Source organism: Musa acuminata, chromosome BXJ1-8, assembly GCF_036884655.1.
Source record: "Musa acuminata AAA Group cultivar baxijiao chromosome BXJ1-8, Cavendish_Baxijiao_AAA, whole genome shotgun sequence".
Taxonomy (NCBI): Eukaryota; Viridiplantae; Streptophyta; class Magnoliopsida; order Zingiberales; family Musaceae; genus Musa; species Musa acuminata.
Genome location: NC_088334.1, coordinates 11,576,667 through 11,589,395, shown reverse-complemented (window position 1 = coordinate 11,589,395; position 12,729 = coordinate 11,576,667). Strand labels below are relative to the sequence as shown.

The window sequence follows — 12,729 nt, the reverse complement described above, 5'->3', positions numbered from 1 at the left end:
TAAAACCGGATCCAAAAGAGTACTCGCCTTCCAAGTGAGAAAACCACCTGTTGTATGATACGGTCCTACGCATCACATGAACCGTGCCGCGCTACTTTTGTTCTGTCATAACATCAGCGACCAGGTGGCCGCAGGGAACCATGCCGAAAGAGGGAGTTCGATACGCGACGCCAAAAGGCTTGTGGTGATAAGTAAAGGCACGAATTCCGTCATCTTCTCACATTTGTCTGTAGACTCGAGAGTTCACTTCTTGTCTTCTTTGCTCATTTGACATTGGCTTGATCCGCAGAGAACTGAAAGGTAAACAAAACTCCTCAGATATCTTCAAAAGAAACAAAAAAGTATACGGATTATCTTATGGTAAGAGAAATATTGAACTTAGATGAAGTATCGAAACCATCACCGGTCGATTGCATTCCCATGTGTTGATGAAGAATCGTACCAGTATCTGCACCACCACCAAACGAAGTACTTGCGCCTGTGTCATGTATATTCCAAATGAGGACCGACCTGATCCCACAATAAAACATACCGAAATGTTTAGAAATGATAACATATGATCAGACGCATGATTTTTGAAGTTGTGTGTTGGAAACAGAAATTTGCATGAGATAAACTAGGGGTAAAAATATGCAACAGCAGCAAAACGTCACAAGATGATAGTGTCAACTCTTTCGAGGAAGTTTATTAAGCTACCAACTTGGCTTGCAAATCAAACATAAACCAACCATATTTTTTAGGAAAATATATCATGATCAACCTTTTGCTTTTGGAATAATGCACTATCTATCATCAAGGGTTGTAATTGATAACAGAGAGATTTCCTCTAATAAGAGAGAGATTTCCTCGGATGTATGAAGCAATCTCTCTGCTCAGTTAAAGAAATCTTATCTTTCACCATGTATAAATAGACTTCATATGATACTAATTGAAGTGTGTTTTTCTTCATTCTCTCGATTCTTCATGGTATAAGAGTAGAAATTGTGATGAGCCATGCGTTGCTATTGCAGCACCCCTATCGAGTCGACGCCGAGAAAAATTCTTACTGTCCGACATCATACCGTTGCCAAATTTCTCCTTGTATACGGCAGCCCCCCCTTTCCAGATCCTAGGCGGATCTGTCCCCCCACTCGCCGCCCACAGTCGGTCGTTCGACGACAGCTTCCCTGCTTCCAGTCTCGACCACGGCTACCGCACCAAGTTCCAAGTCTACGGTGCAGCGCCAAGCATTTGTTGGGCCCAGTCAATGCATTTGGTGACTTTGCATCGCAGGGAGCACACACTCTTGATTCCTCCTTACTGTAATTTTTTTTTTATTCTTCCTCCCTCCTTACCATAGAAAAGTACCAACACTTCTTACTTTTTATTTTTCTTCCTCTTTACTGTAGTACTTGTTGATTCTTCCTACCTTGTAGTACTTGTTGATTCTTCCTACCTTCTTACTGTAGAAGTACCAACACTTCTTCCTTTTTATTTTTCTTTTCATCCTTGTCATTGCTACGTACTTCTACTTGCTCCCACATAGTAGTCTATATCTTTTATATATCTTCATCATCTACCTCTGTTGCTCCACTTACTGTTCCAATAGAGAATCATAATACTTTCCCGCATACAAATCTTATCTCGATAAATGCAGCAACCCTTATCCAAAGGTGGTAACTACGCATCCTAGCGTGCTTAATTTTCTAATCTTCTATTTGGCTATGACCTTCTAGGCTATGTCGATGGCTCTCTTCCTTGTCCACTAGTGATGATCAACATCCCAGGAGCATCCAGTCCAGTATCAAATCCGGACCACAAACTATGATTACGCTAGGATCGTCTCATTCTTCAAGAAATTCAAGCTTCAGTCGTTGGATCCCTCGCCTCACTCATATCTTCGTGTGACACTGCTGTCGAAGCCTGGTGCAAGTTGCAAACCACCCTGGCAAATCGTTCACGAACTCGCATGCTTAGTCTCCTATCCGGACTTATGAAAACAAAACAAGAGGGAAGTACTATTACTGATTATCTGCACAACATAAAGATTATTATCGATAACTTGGCCTTGATAGGTCATTCCCTCAGTGATGAAGAAGTTACTGTCCATATCCTCAATGTCCTAGGAGATGAGTACAAGGAACTAGCAGTAGTAATACGGGCACGTGATTCACCAGTGTCGTTTGAAGAACTCTATGATAAGCTGACTGATTTTGAGATATATCTCAAGCGTGAGAACAAATTGTTAGGACCATCCATCACGGCTCAAGTCAATCAAAAATCCACGAGGAGGGGCTATCAGTATAATAAGACTATCAACAAAGGTTCAACCAAGATGTCTTCTGAACATTTGAGCTCCAACCAAACCCTTCCTCCACATCATCAACATTTCAATCACGACAACCAAGGTGGCTACTTCAATCATCAGTAGTCCTGGCGCCCTCAACACACAAATCAACGAAGAGTTGTCTGCCAATTATGTAATAAAGTTGGTCACTCTGCAAAGGTCTATTGATCTCGACCCCGACTTCCTGCACAATCACATTGGCCTCAAGAAAATCTCGCAACTACTCCAAACACTACTGATCATAATTGGATCGTGGACTCTGGCGCATCCCACCACATTACCTCTGATCTACAAAACTTGTCGATCCACAACAACTATAGTGGACATGATGACATCATCATCGGTGACGGTAAAGGACTTCCTATTACTCATACTAGTTCCACAATGCTTAATTCACCTACCACAACTTTTACACTCGATGATGTTTTGTGTGCACCTCACATTAAACACAATCTTATTTCTGTTTCTCAATTTTGTAAATAAAATAATACCTTTATTGAATTCTTTCATAACTCTTTTCTTGTCAAGGATTTGAATACGGGGGTATCCTTGGTCCAAGGTCAGAGTAAGGACAATGTTTATGAATGGCCGTCCATTCCACAACTTAAACAGCCCACTGTTTACTCCTCAGTGGCAGCTCCAATCGATGTGTGGCATCATTGTCTCGGTCATCCCTCTCTCTCTATCCAAAATAAATTACTTTCTCGTTGTTCTCTTTCTACTCCTACAAATAATAGCTTTTATTGTGATGCTTGTCTCAGTAATAAAAGTCATAGACTCCCTTTTAGTTCTTTTTCCATATCATGTTCTACACTATTTGAAATTATTTATACTGATGTTTGGGGTCCTACTCCTATCACTTTCTTTGACAAGTTTAGATTTTATGTCATTTTTGTAGACTATTTTACTAAGTACACATGGATTTATCCTCTCTGTCATAAGTCAGAAGTTTCAACAATTTTTACCTTAAAAAGTTGGTCGAAAACTTCTTTCAATCTACAATTAAAACAGTCTACTCTAATGGTGGGGGTGAATATCAAGCTCTCACATCCTACTTCTTAACCTGTGGTATCCAACACCTTAAGTCACCCACACACACTCCTCAACTAGTTGGTTCTGCTGAACGCAAACATCGACATATTGTAGAAACTAGTCTCACGCTTCTACATCAAGCCTCCATGCAAGCAACCTTTTGGTCTGTAGTCTTTCAAACTGCCGTCTACCTTATTAATCGTCTACCCACTCCAGTTCTCCAATACCAGTCTCCATTTGAAAAACTATTTTCTAAATCCCCAAACCTTCAAAAACTTCGAATATTTGGTTGTTTATGTTATTCGTGACTAGATCCCTATGCCCCATATAAGATAGTGCCAAGATCTACACTTTGCATCTTCATAGGATATTCTCTTGAACATAATGCTTTTCGATGCTACGAACAAAAAACTCAAAAAATCTTTATTTCACGTCATGTTGTTTTTGTGGAGTCTGCCTTTCCATTTCAAAACCACGAGTCTCCTACCATGCCGGCCACTCCAACAAATATACATCACTGGAGTATACCATCCAATCTCCCGGTTCAATAGCTTCCCACTCCCTCCATTCCTTCTTATCTTCCTTCTTCACAAGCCTCCCCTACTACTGACATAATATCCTCAGAATCACAGCAACCTTCTTTACCTAGTACCACTGATGTATCTCAGCCTATCCCGACCCTTGTCGATGCCTCTCCACCACCCATACCAATACCACAACTTCCAGTTCCTAGACATCCAATGGCAACACGCTAAAAAAGTAGTATCTTTAAACCACGTCAAGTTCTCGACCTGCATGCTATCACCAAATCCTCTCCCGAGACCAGTGAACCCACCATAATTACTCAAGCCCAAAAATCTCCTTACTGGCGTAAAGCCATGTGTGAAGAATATGATGCTCTTCTCCATAACTCCACATGGACTCTAGTACATTTTCATCCTATACAAAACATCATCGGGTGTAAATGGGTCTTCCGAATTAAGCGGAACCCCGACGGGTCCGTTGCTCGATATAAAGCACGATTAGTAGTCAAAGAGTTTCATCAATGGCTTGGAGTTGACTTCAAAAAGACTTTTAGTCCTGTAGTTAAACCCACAACAATTCGACTTATTTTAAGTTTGGCCATCTCCAAAGGCTGGCACTTACGACAACTGGACATTAACAATGCCTTTTTACAGGGGACTTTAACTGAAGATATCTTTATGCAGCAACCCCCTGGCTTTGTTCATCACCAGTATCCGAGACTGTTAGGATCAAGAGCACTAAGGGGGGGGGGGTGGTGAATTAGTGCAGCGAAAAACTTTTGACGATTTAAAACGACGTTCGTACGATAAAAGCGATTTCAGTATGAAAGCCGATTCGAAAATTGCTTTAACTTAGATTAGGCGAAGTGCAGTTAAAGTAAAGCTATGGAGGTAGTTTTTAGTTAAGATAGAGAACAAAAAGTAATTGTAAACCGAAATACGACGTTCGTACGATAAAAGCGATTTCGGTATGAAAGCCGATTCGGAAGTTGCTTTAACTTAGATTAGGCGAAGTGCAGTTAAAGAAAAGCTATGGAGGCGGTTTGCAGTTAAGATAGAGAACAGAAAGTAAATGCAAACCGAGATTTAGAGTGGTTCGGTCAATCTTGACCTACATCCACTTTTGGCAGTCTACGTCGACGATATGATTGTAAAAAGTCGCACGACTACGACTCACTTGTCCGACTTGGCCGAGACCTTCGACACACTACGAAGGTACAACATGCGACTCAACCCCGCAAAGTGTGCCTTCGGTGTCAATTCGGGCAGATTCCTCGAGTTTATCATACATGAAAGGGGAATCGATGTGAACCCCAAAAAGGTATGGGCAATTGTCGACATGCAGGCCTCTCGGACAATTAAGGAGTTGCAGCGCCTGAACAGAAGGCTCGCCGCCATGTCAAGGTTCCTATCCCGATCGAGCGACCGGTGCCTCCCCTTCTTTTGGGCTCTGAAGGACCCCAAGGACTTCGCGTGGATAGCGGAATGCGAGGAGGCTTTCGCCCACGTGAAGGAGCATCTAGCGTCGCTCCCTTGCCTCGCTTCAGTGTCCCCTCAGGAAAAGCTGGGTGTCTACTTGGCCGCCTCTCGGCATGCAATAAGTTCTGTCCTGATCAAGGAGGCTTTTGGAGAGCAGCTACCAATTTACTACACTAGCCATGTCCTTAACGGACCCGAGGAGCGATACCCTCTGATCGAGAAACTAGCGCTGGCGCTCGTATTGACCGCCCGGAAGCTGCGCCCCTACTTCCAAGCTCATCCGATCGAGGTAATCATCAACCAGCCGCTCCGGCAGATTTTGTCTAAATTTGACCTTGCAGGTCACCTCCTCAAGTGGTCAGTAGATCTTGGGGAGTTCGATATTCAGTACGTCCCGAGGACCGCCATCAAAGCACAGGCGGTGGCCGACTTCATCTCAGAACTGACTCAGCCCGAGGGCGAGGATCCGGAACGCATGAAGGCGGAATGGCTCCTCTACGTGGATGGATCATCCGGCCGAAAAGGCGCGGGGGCTGGGCTGGTGCTAGAAGCCCCCGATGGGCGCTTGTTCAAGTGCTCCCTTCGCTTCAGATTCAAGGCCACCAACAACGAGGCGGAGTACGAAGCACTGCTGGTGGGGCTCAGACTAGCTGTCGAAATGCAAGTGGGCGACATACACGTCCTCATCGACTCGCAGCTGGTAGCCGAGAAGCTCACCGGCGGGTATGAGGCCCGGGACCCAACCATATCGAAGTATCTGGCGGAGATAAGAGCTCTCGCCGCCCACTTTTCCCGCTTCACATTATCCAGGGTGCCGAGACGCCAGAACGAGCGGGCGGACACGCTGGCAAAACTGGCCTCGAGATCGGGTCCCGAGGGCGAGCCCGACGTGGAGGAACTCCCCACCCGCGTCATCATGGTCGTAGTGGTGGCCACCGCTGGCCCACCAACAACATGGGTGCAGGAGATGTTACAATTCAAACGTTATGGGACGCTTCCTGAGGACGAAGCCGCGGCTCGACGCCTACGCCGGACCCAAGCCTGGTACTGTGAAATCGACGGACGGTTATACAGGAGGTCGTATTCATGCCCCCTCCTGCGCTGCCTGGAGCCCGAAGAGGCTCAGTCAGTTCTTGCCGAGGTCCACGACGGGATTTGCGGTGAGCACATAGGTGGGTGCACCCTGGTGTTCAAGGTGCTCCGTCAAGGGTACTAATGGCTCACTATGTGCCGAGACGTAAGATCGTATGTGCAAAAGTGCGATGCATGCTAGAGGCATGCACCAATGCCCCGGCAACCGGCGATACCGCTGATGCCCGTGGACTACGCATGGCCTTTCGCGCAGTGGGGGATGGACCTTCTCGGCCCTTTCCCCCCAGCTTCGGGGCAACGAAGATATATTATTGTCAGGATAGACTACACCAAATGGGTCGAGGCCGAACCGCTGGCAACGATCACGGAGCGTCAGGTGGAGAGATTCGTGTGGAGGAACATTGTTACCCGGTTTGGTCTGCCCATAGTCATCATCACTAACAATGGGACGCAGTTTGCCAGTGCTCGGTTCAAAGAGTTCTGCGTGACCTACGGGATACAGCTGAGGTTCAGCTCGGTCGCACATCCCCAAACGAACGGGCTGGCCGAGGTGACCAACCGAGCCATCTACTAGTCATAGGTGCCCAGCAAGCCAATCACGTGAGTGATGGCACGTGTGACTTGATACAGAATCTTTTTGCTTATTATATTTTGGCGTATATCACTTTATAACTATTGCATAAATGCATACATATATTGTGATGTCCTTGGATTTGTGCAATGGGAATCAGATCGTGATGAGATCACGATAATGAGATCGATTCACCTTTAAACACATATCCTAAATAATCCTGGTCATAGGTTACACGAGAGGGACATCGTGATAACCGGATAGACTGGTATGCTGTATACTCGTCCATATGATGGATGCAATTGGTCTCATAGCTGCTCGTGTAGGGACACTAGGGATACAGTACAGGTGCTCATTGGAGAATGAGTTCACTGATTGATCCGCTTACGGAATGTTGGATGGTTGATGATGCCTTATTGTCAGATAGCGATTCCGTAGTCCTAGTGGTGTATCTGGTCCTTAGACTTGAGACACCAAGGATGTCCTGTATGAGTGCTCCACTCTTTGATACCAGACTTATAGGTTTGGCTGTCCCAGATCTAGTATAGCTGGTCATTGGGAGTGGTAGTCGACCTTACGAGGGCTATTGAGTGTCGATAGAGGATCATCCACTCTCGGCATCATGAGAGGAATATTCCATGTGTTCTTGCTCAGACAAATCCCTGGCCAGGGTCATTCGGGTTGAGAGAGAAAGAGTTCTCCGGGAGAATCCGATTAGAGCGAGACTCGAGTAAAAACCGTATGGGTCTGACAACACCATGCTCGATATACGGTCTCTGGGATATTAGATGGATGAGGGATTATAGGTACACGGTAACTAAGGACAGACAGGTCCAATGGATTGGATTCCCCTGTATTGTCTGGGGACTACGGCGTAGTGGCCTAGTACTTCCGTAGTCGATGAGTCAAGTGAATTATTACAGAGATAATAATTCACTGAGTTAGAAGGAGTTCTGACAGGTATGACTCACGGCCAGCTCGATATTAGGCCTAGAGGGTCACACACATATGGTAGGCATTGCGATGAGTAGAGGTTCAGATATGAGATATCTGACGGAGCCCTTGTATTATTGGATGCAGATCCAATACCCACTAGGGGAGGACCCATTAGGGTTTGATAGGGGACATCTATAAATAGGAGGGATTCAGAGCCTCATAGGTTAGAGTCTTTGCTTACCTTTCCTATTCTCCTCTCCCTCTCCACCTCAGATCAAGCCTGGAGTTTTGAGGAGCGTCGTCGCAACCCTGCTATGTGGATCACCGCTAGCGAGGAGGACGCTTAACCTCCTTCACCCTATCCTAAGGATCTGCAAGGAAACAGAGATATACGATCTCCCTAGGTAACACAATCTACTCTATACGCAGTTTCATGTTTCGTGGATTTTTGCGTACCAATCTTCGCAAGATGACGAACATCTCTTTGGGAATCGAGGATTTTGTTTTCTTGTTCTTCCGCTGTGCATGTGATGTCGCCCCCAAGATTTCCCAACAGTGGTATCAGAGCCAGGTTGTTCGTGCGAATGATTGGTTTTGAACTGCGTGTGTTGTGTTTAGGAAGAATATTGACGTCAAAATCGTTGACGCAAAAGCGAGAAAGGGCAGCAACAGTTGCTGCCCTCGATCTGCGTGCGTGAAGCGCAGCCGAAGGCGGGCAGCACAGGGGCTGCGTCTGCAGCAGCCGGCCGGTGACCTGCTTGCAGCAGGCTTGCTGCCGGCGGGGCTGGCAGCCCACGGGCAGAGGCGCCGCAAGGAAGCGGTGCCTGCCGCCGCTGCTCCCGCGGGCGAAACCCCCCCATAGGGGTGGCCGCCCGGCGGGACAACACCGCCTGCGAAGGCAGCGGTGCCCGAAGGGGGCGCCCACCCACAGCGGCAGCGCCGCCAGCGGGCATGCCGCCTGCAAGCGAGGGCAGTGCCCTCGCCCCGCCGCACAGGCCACCGCCGGCAGGGTGGTGGCGGCGGCAGTAGCGAAAGGGGGAAAGGGCATTAGGGTTTTTTGGGCAAAAGATAGTTTTGCCCCTCGGAATTCCAATTTTTGTCTTTTGCCCAAATTATGAAAATACCCTTATGAATTCAGAAATTCCCTACATGTCCCCGATTTCAGAAAATATTAATTAATTAAAAGGTTTAGTTGATTATTATTTTTATTATTATCTAGTAGTCCTACATGATGATGATTATTTATACATGTGATATATGATGTGTGGACGGATGATCATGGACCGTGTGATGTGTGTACTTATGATTATTATTATTGAGGTCTGCGAGCCTCCATTATATTTCTCGTTTATTGTCGGGCCTGCGTGCCTATGATTAAGTTGTAATCACATGAGGAGGCGCAGCGGGAGCGTGGATGCGATAGCGGGACCCACGAGACGGACGATCGTGATGTATGGAGATGCATCAAGATGTCGATGAAACCGACAAGGACGAGATGGACGATCACAGGGCATGGTGATGCACCGTTGCACACATAAATCTTGATGTGAGTGATTAGGCCTACTAGCTCGGGCCTAATCATATTAGGTTGTAGTCCATGATCATCTGGTGTGATTGCTTATACACATACTAGATATGTATATATATTTGCATGCGATGTAGATATATATTAAATATGTATATGTGTGACATGTCATATTAGGAGACCAAATTATAGAAACATCTCTCGATAATATTAAGTCGGTAAACGTGAGGCAATTAAATTGACCCACGTGGCCTTCCATCGTTATAAGTAGGAACCGATTCCCGGTGTAGGTTGAGTTGGTCGAGTCCCTCGAGACTCACCTATATCGTGATTCGCTATCTTGCTTACGACATAGAGATGTCACCGGTGACCTGAGGGCATGGTATACTTGGTCGAGTCCCTCGAGGGTATATCATCAAATCAGACTCATCTTGTAACGAAGGTGTTGACTTAACCGAGCATCATGGTTGGTCGAGTCCCTCGAGGCCATGGTGATTCGGAGGCCGAACAGGACGGGAATCACAAGGAGTTGTGATCGGCAAGAGTTGCCTACCTTTTAGGCTTAGTGTGATTGGTCGAGTCCCTTGAGGTTACACTAAGACGCTGATTGAATCCTGATCCCCACTAGAAGTCTGCCGGAGACTTCCGTTTCACGTGCTGAGGGTGTCGCGTGACTCGTTAGTAAAATAGTGGGAGCATATTAAGATAGAAGTCCATATCTTGATAGTTTATTTCTTGCAAAATCTACATGTTATTCATTTCTGCTGCATCTTTATTTTCAGAAAATGTCGCTTTCAAATCCCTTACGTGACATACTTGATGTCAACCGCCTCACTGGTCCAAATTATACGGATTGGCTCCGTAACTTGAGAATTGTTCTCACAACGAAGAAAATCGTGTACGTCCTTGATACAATGATGCCTGCGCCCGAAGAAGGGGCAAACGAGGATGAGATCGCTCGCTACGTGAAGTACATTGATGACTCCACTCTTGCTCAGTGCTATATGTTGGGCTCTATGACTCCTGAGTTACAGAGACAACATGAAAAGATGGATGCCAGATCCATTCTCCTACATGTCCGCAAATTGTTTGAGGAACAGGGAAGGACTCAGCGATATGAGATATCTAAGAGCCTCTTCTGCGCTAGGATGACTGAGGGGACACCGGTTCAGAACCATGTCCTAAAGATGATTGAGTGGATAGAGAAACTCACAGGTCTAGGAATGGTCCTAGAGGATAACTTGTGTGTGGACATTGTACTTCAGTCCCTACCAGATTTCTTTTCACAGTTCATAATGAATTTTAATATGAACAAGCTTGAGGTGACTCTCCCAGAGCTCCTCAATATGTTGAGGGAGGCAGAGAGTACTATTAAGAATGAGAAGCCAGTTCTCTACACTAGTGAGACCAAAAAGAAAAGGAAAGTAGAAAGGTCCCTTAAGAAGGGAAAAGGCAAGGGCAAACCAGGTAAAGCAAAGGTTACTAAGAAAGACCCAGCAAAGGACAAAGGCCAATGCTTCCACTGTGGTAAAGATGGGCACTGGAAGAGAAACTACAAAGAGTATCTTGCAGAAAGGGCGAAACAAAAGCTTGACGAAGCTTCAGGTACATTCATGATCAGTCTCTATTTGTCAGACTCTTTTGATAACACATGGGTATTGGATACTAGTAGTGCTTATCATATATGCAATTCGTTGCAGGTTCTGGCCAGGCCTAGGAGACTAGAGAGAGGAGAGATAGACCTCAAGATGGGTAATGGAGCAAAAGTTACTGTAATAGCTGTTGGCGAGGTCGCCCTACATCTGCCTAGTGGAGCTTTTATTGCATTAGATGCATGTTATTTTGTTCCTTCTATTATCAAAAACATTATCTCCATTTCATGTTTAACAATTAGTGGATATAAATTTGTTTTTGAGAACAATGGTTGTTCGATATTATTAGATGATAAGATCATCACGAAAGGAACATTGCATAATGGTTTATTTATGTTAGACACTACTCCACATATCATGAATGTAAATGTGTCCAAAAGAAAACGAGATGAGTTGAACAGTGCATACCTGTGGCATTATAGGCTAGGTCACATCCATGAAAGAAGGATTCAAAAGTTACTAAATGATGGATATCTAGATCCATTCGACTATGTGTCATATGCAACTTGTGAGCCTTGCATTCGTGGAAAACTGACCAACTCTCCATTTAGTGGAATTGGAGAGAGAGCCACTGAGTTGTTGGAACTCATACATAGTGATGTATGTGGACCCATGTCAACTCATGCCATTGGAGGTTACTCCTACTTCATTACATTTACTGATGATTTCTCAAGGTATGGATATGTGTACTTAATGAAGTACAAGTCCGAGGCCTTTGAGAAATTCAGAGAGTATAAGAATGAGGTGGAGAACCAAACTGGAAAGAGTATCAAAACTCTTCGATCAGATCGAGGAGGTGAGTACTTAAGTACAGAGTTTACTCAGTTCCTCAAGGACCATGGGATATTATCCTAATGGACATCTCCTTATACATCTCAACTCAATGGTGTCTCTGAAAGGAGAAATCGTACATTATTAGATATGTTATGGTCCATGATGAGTTTCGCTGACCTACCTATCTCATTCTGGGGATATGCCTTAGAAACCGCAGCTTACCTTCTGAACAGAGTTCCAACTAAGTCGGTAGTGTCTACACCATATGAGATATGGAAAGGGAAGAAGCCTGATCTTAAGGTTGTTAAGATTTGGGGCTGCCCTGCCCACGTTAAAATATACAACCCCGATAAGTTAGAATCAAGGACAGAGCGATGCAAATTTGTGGGATACCCCAAGGAAACTTGTGGGTATTATTTCTATCATCTCGAGGACCAAAAGGTCTTTGTAGCTAAGAGAACAGTGTTCCTTTAGAAGGAACACATTCTTGGCGGAGATAGTGGGAGCATGATAGAGTTGAGCGAGGTTGGAGAACCTAGCTCAAGCACCACTCTACAACCCGAGTCTGTTCAGGTACCTAACACACAAGTTCTAACTTTACGTAGGTCCGACAGAATATTCCATCCTCCTGAGAGATATGTGGGACATATTAGAGTAGAAGATGTTGAGGATATTGATCCTCATACCTACGAGGAGGCTATTATGAGTAGAGATGCCAGGAAGTGGCAAGAAGCCATGAATTCTAAGATGGATTCTATGTACTCCAACAAGGTTTGGAACCTAGTTGATGCGCTCGAAGGTATTGTACCCATCGGTTG

The 12,729-nt window shown here is 45.3% G+C and overlaps 1 protein-coding gene across 1 annotated transcript; it reads left to right on the top strand.

The window, feature by feature from the left end:
- The first annotated feature begins 5,104 nt into the window (after window positions 1-5,104).
- On the top strand, window positions 5,105-6,577 carry LOC135680283 (uncharacterized). Its single transcript, XM_065194164.1, has one exon. It carries the CDS (start codon window positions 5,105-5,107, stop codon window positions 6,575-6,577), a length of 1,473 nt encoding a protein of 490 aa, XP_065050236.1.
- The last annotated feature ends 6,152 nt before the right edge of the window (window positions 6,578-12,729 follow it).

Coding starts and splice junctions, on each gene's coding strand:
- LOC135680283 (XM_065194164.1), top strand. CDS start 5,105: ATGCGACTCAACCCCGCAAAGTGTGCCTTCGGTGTCAATTCGGGCAGA.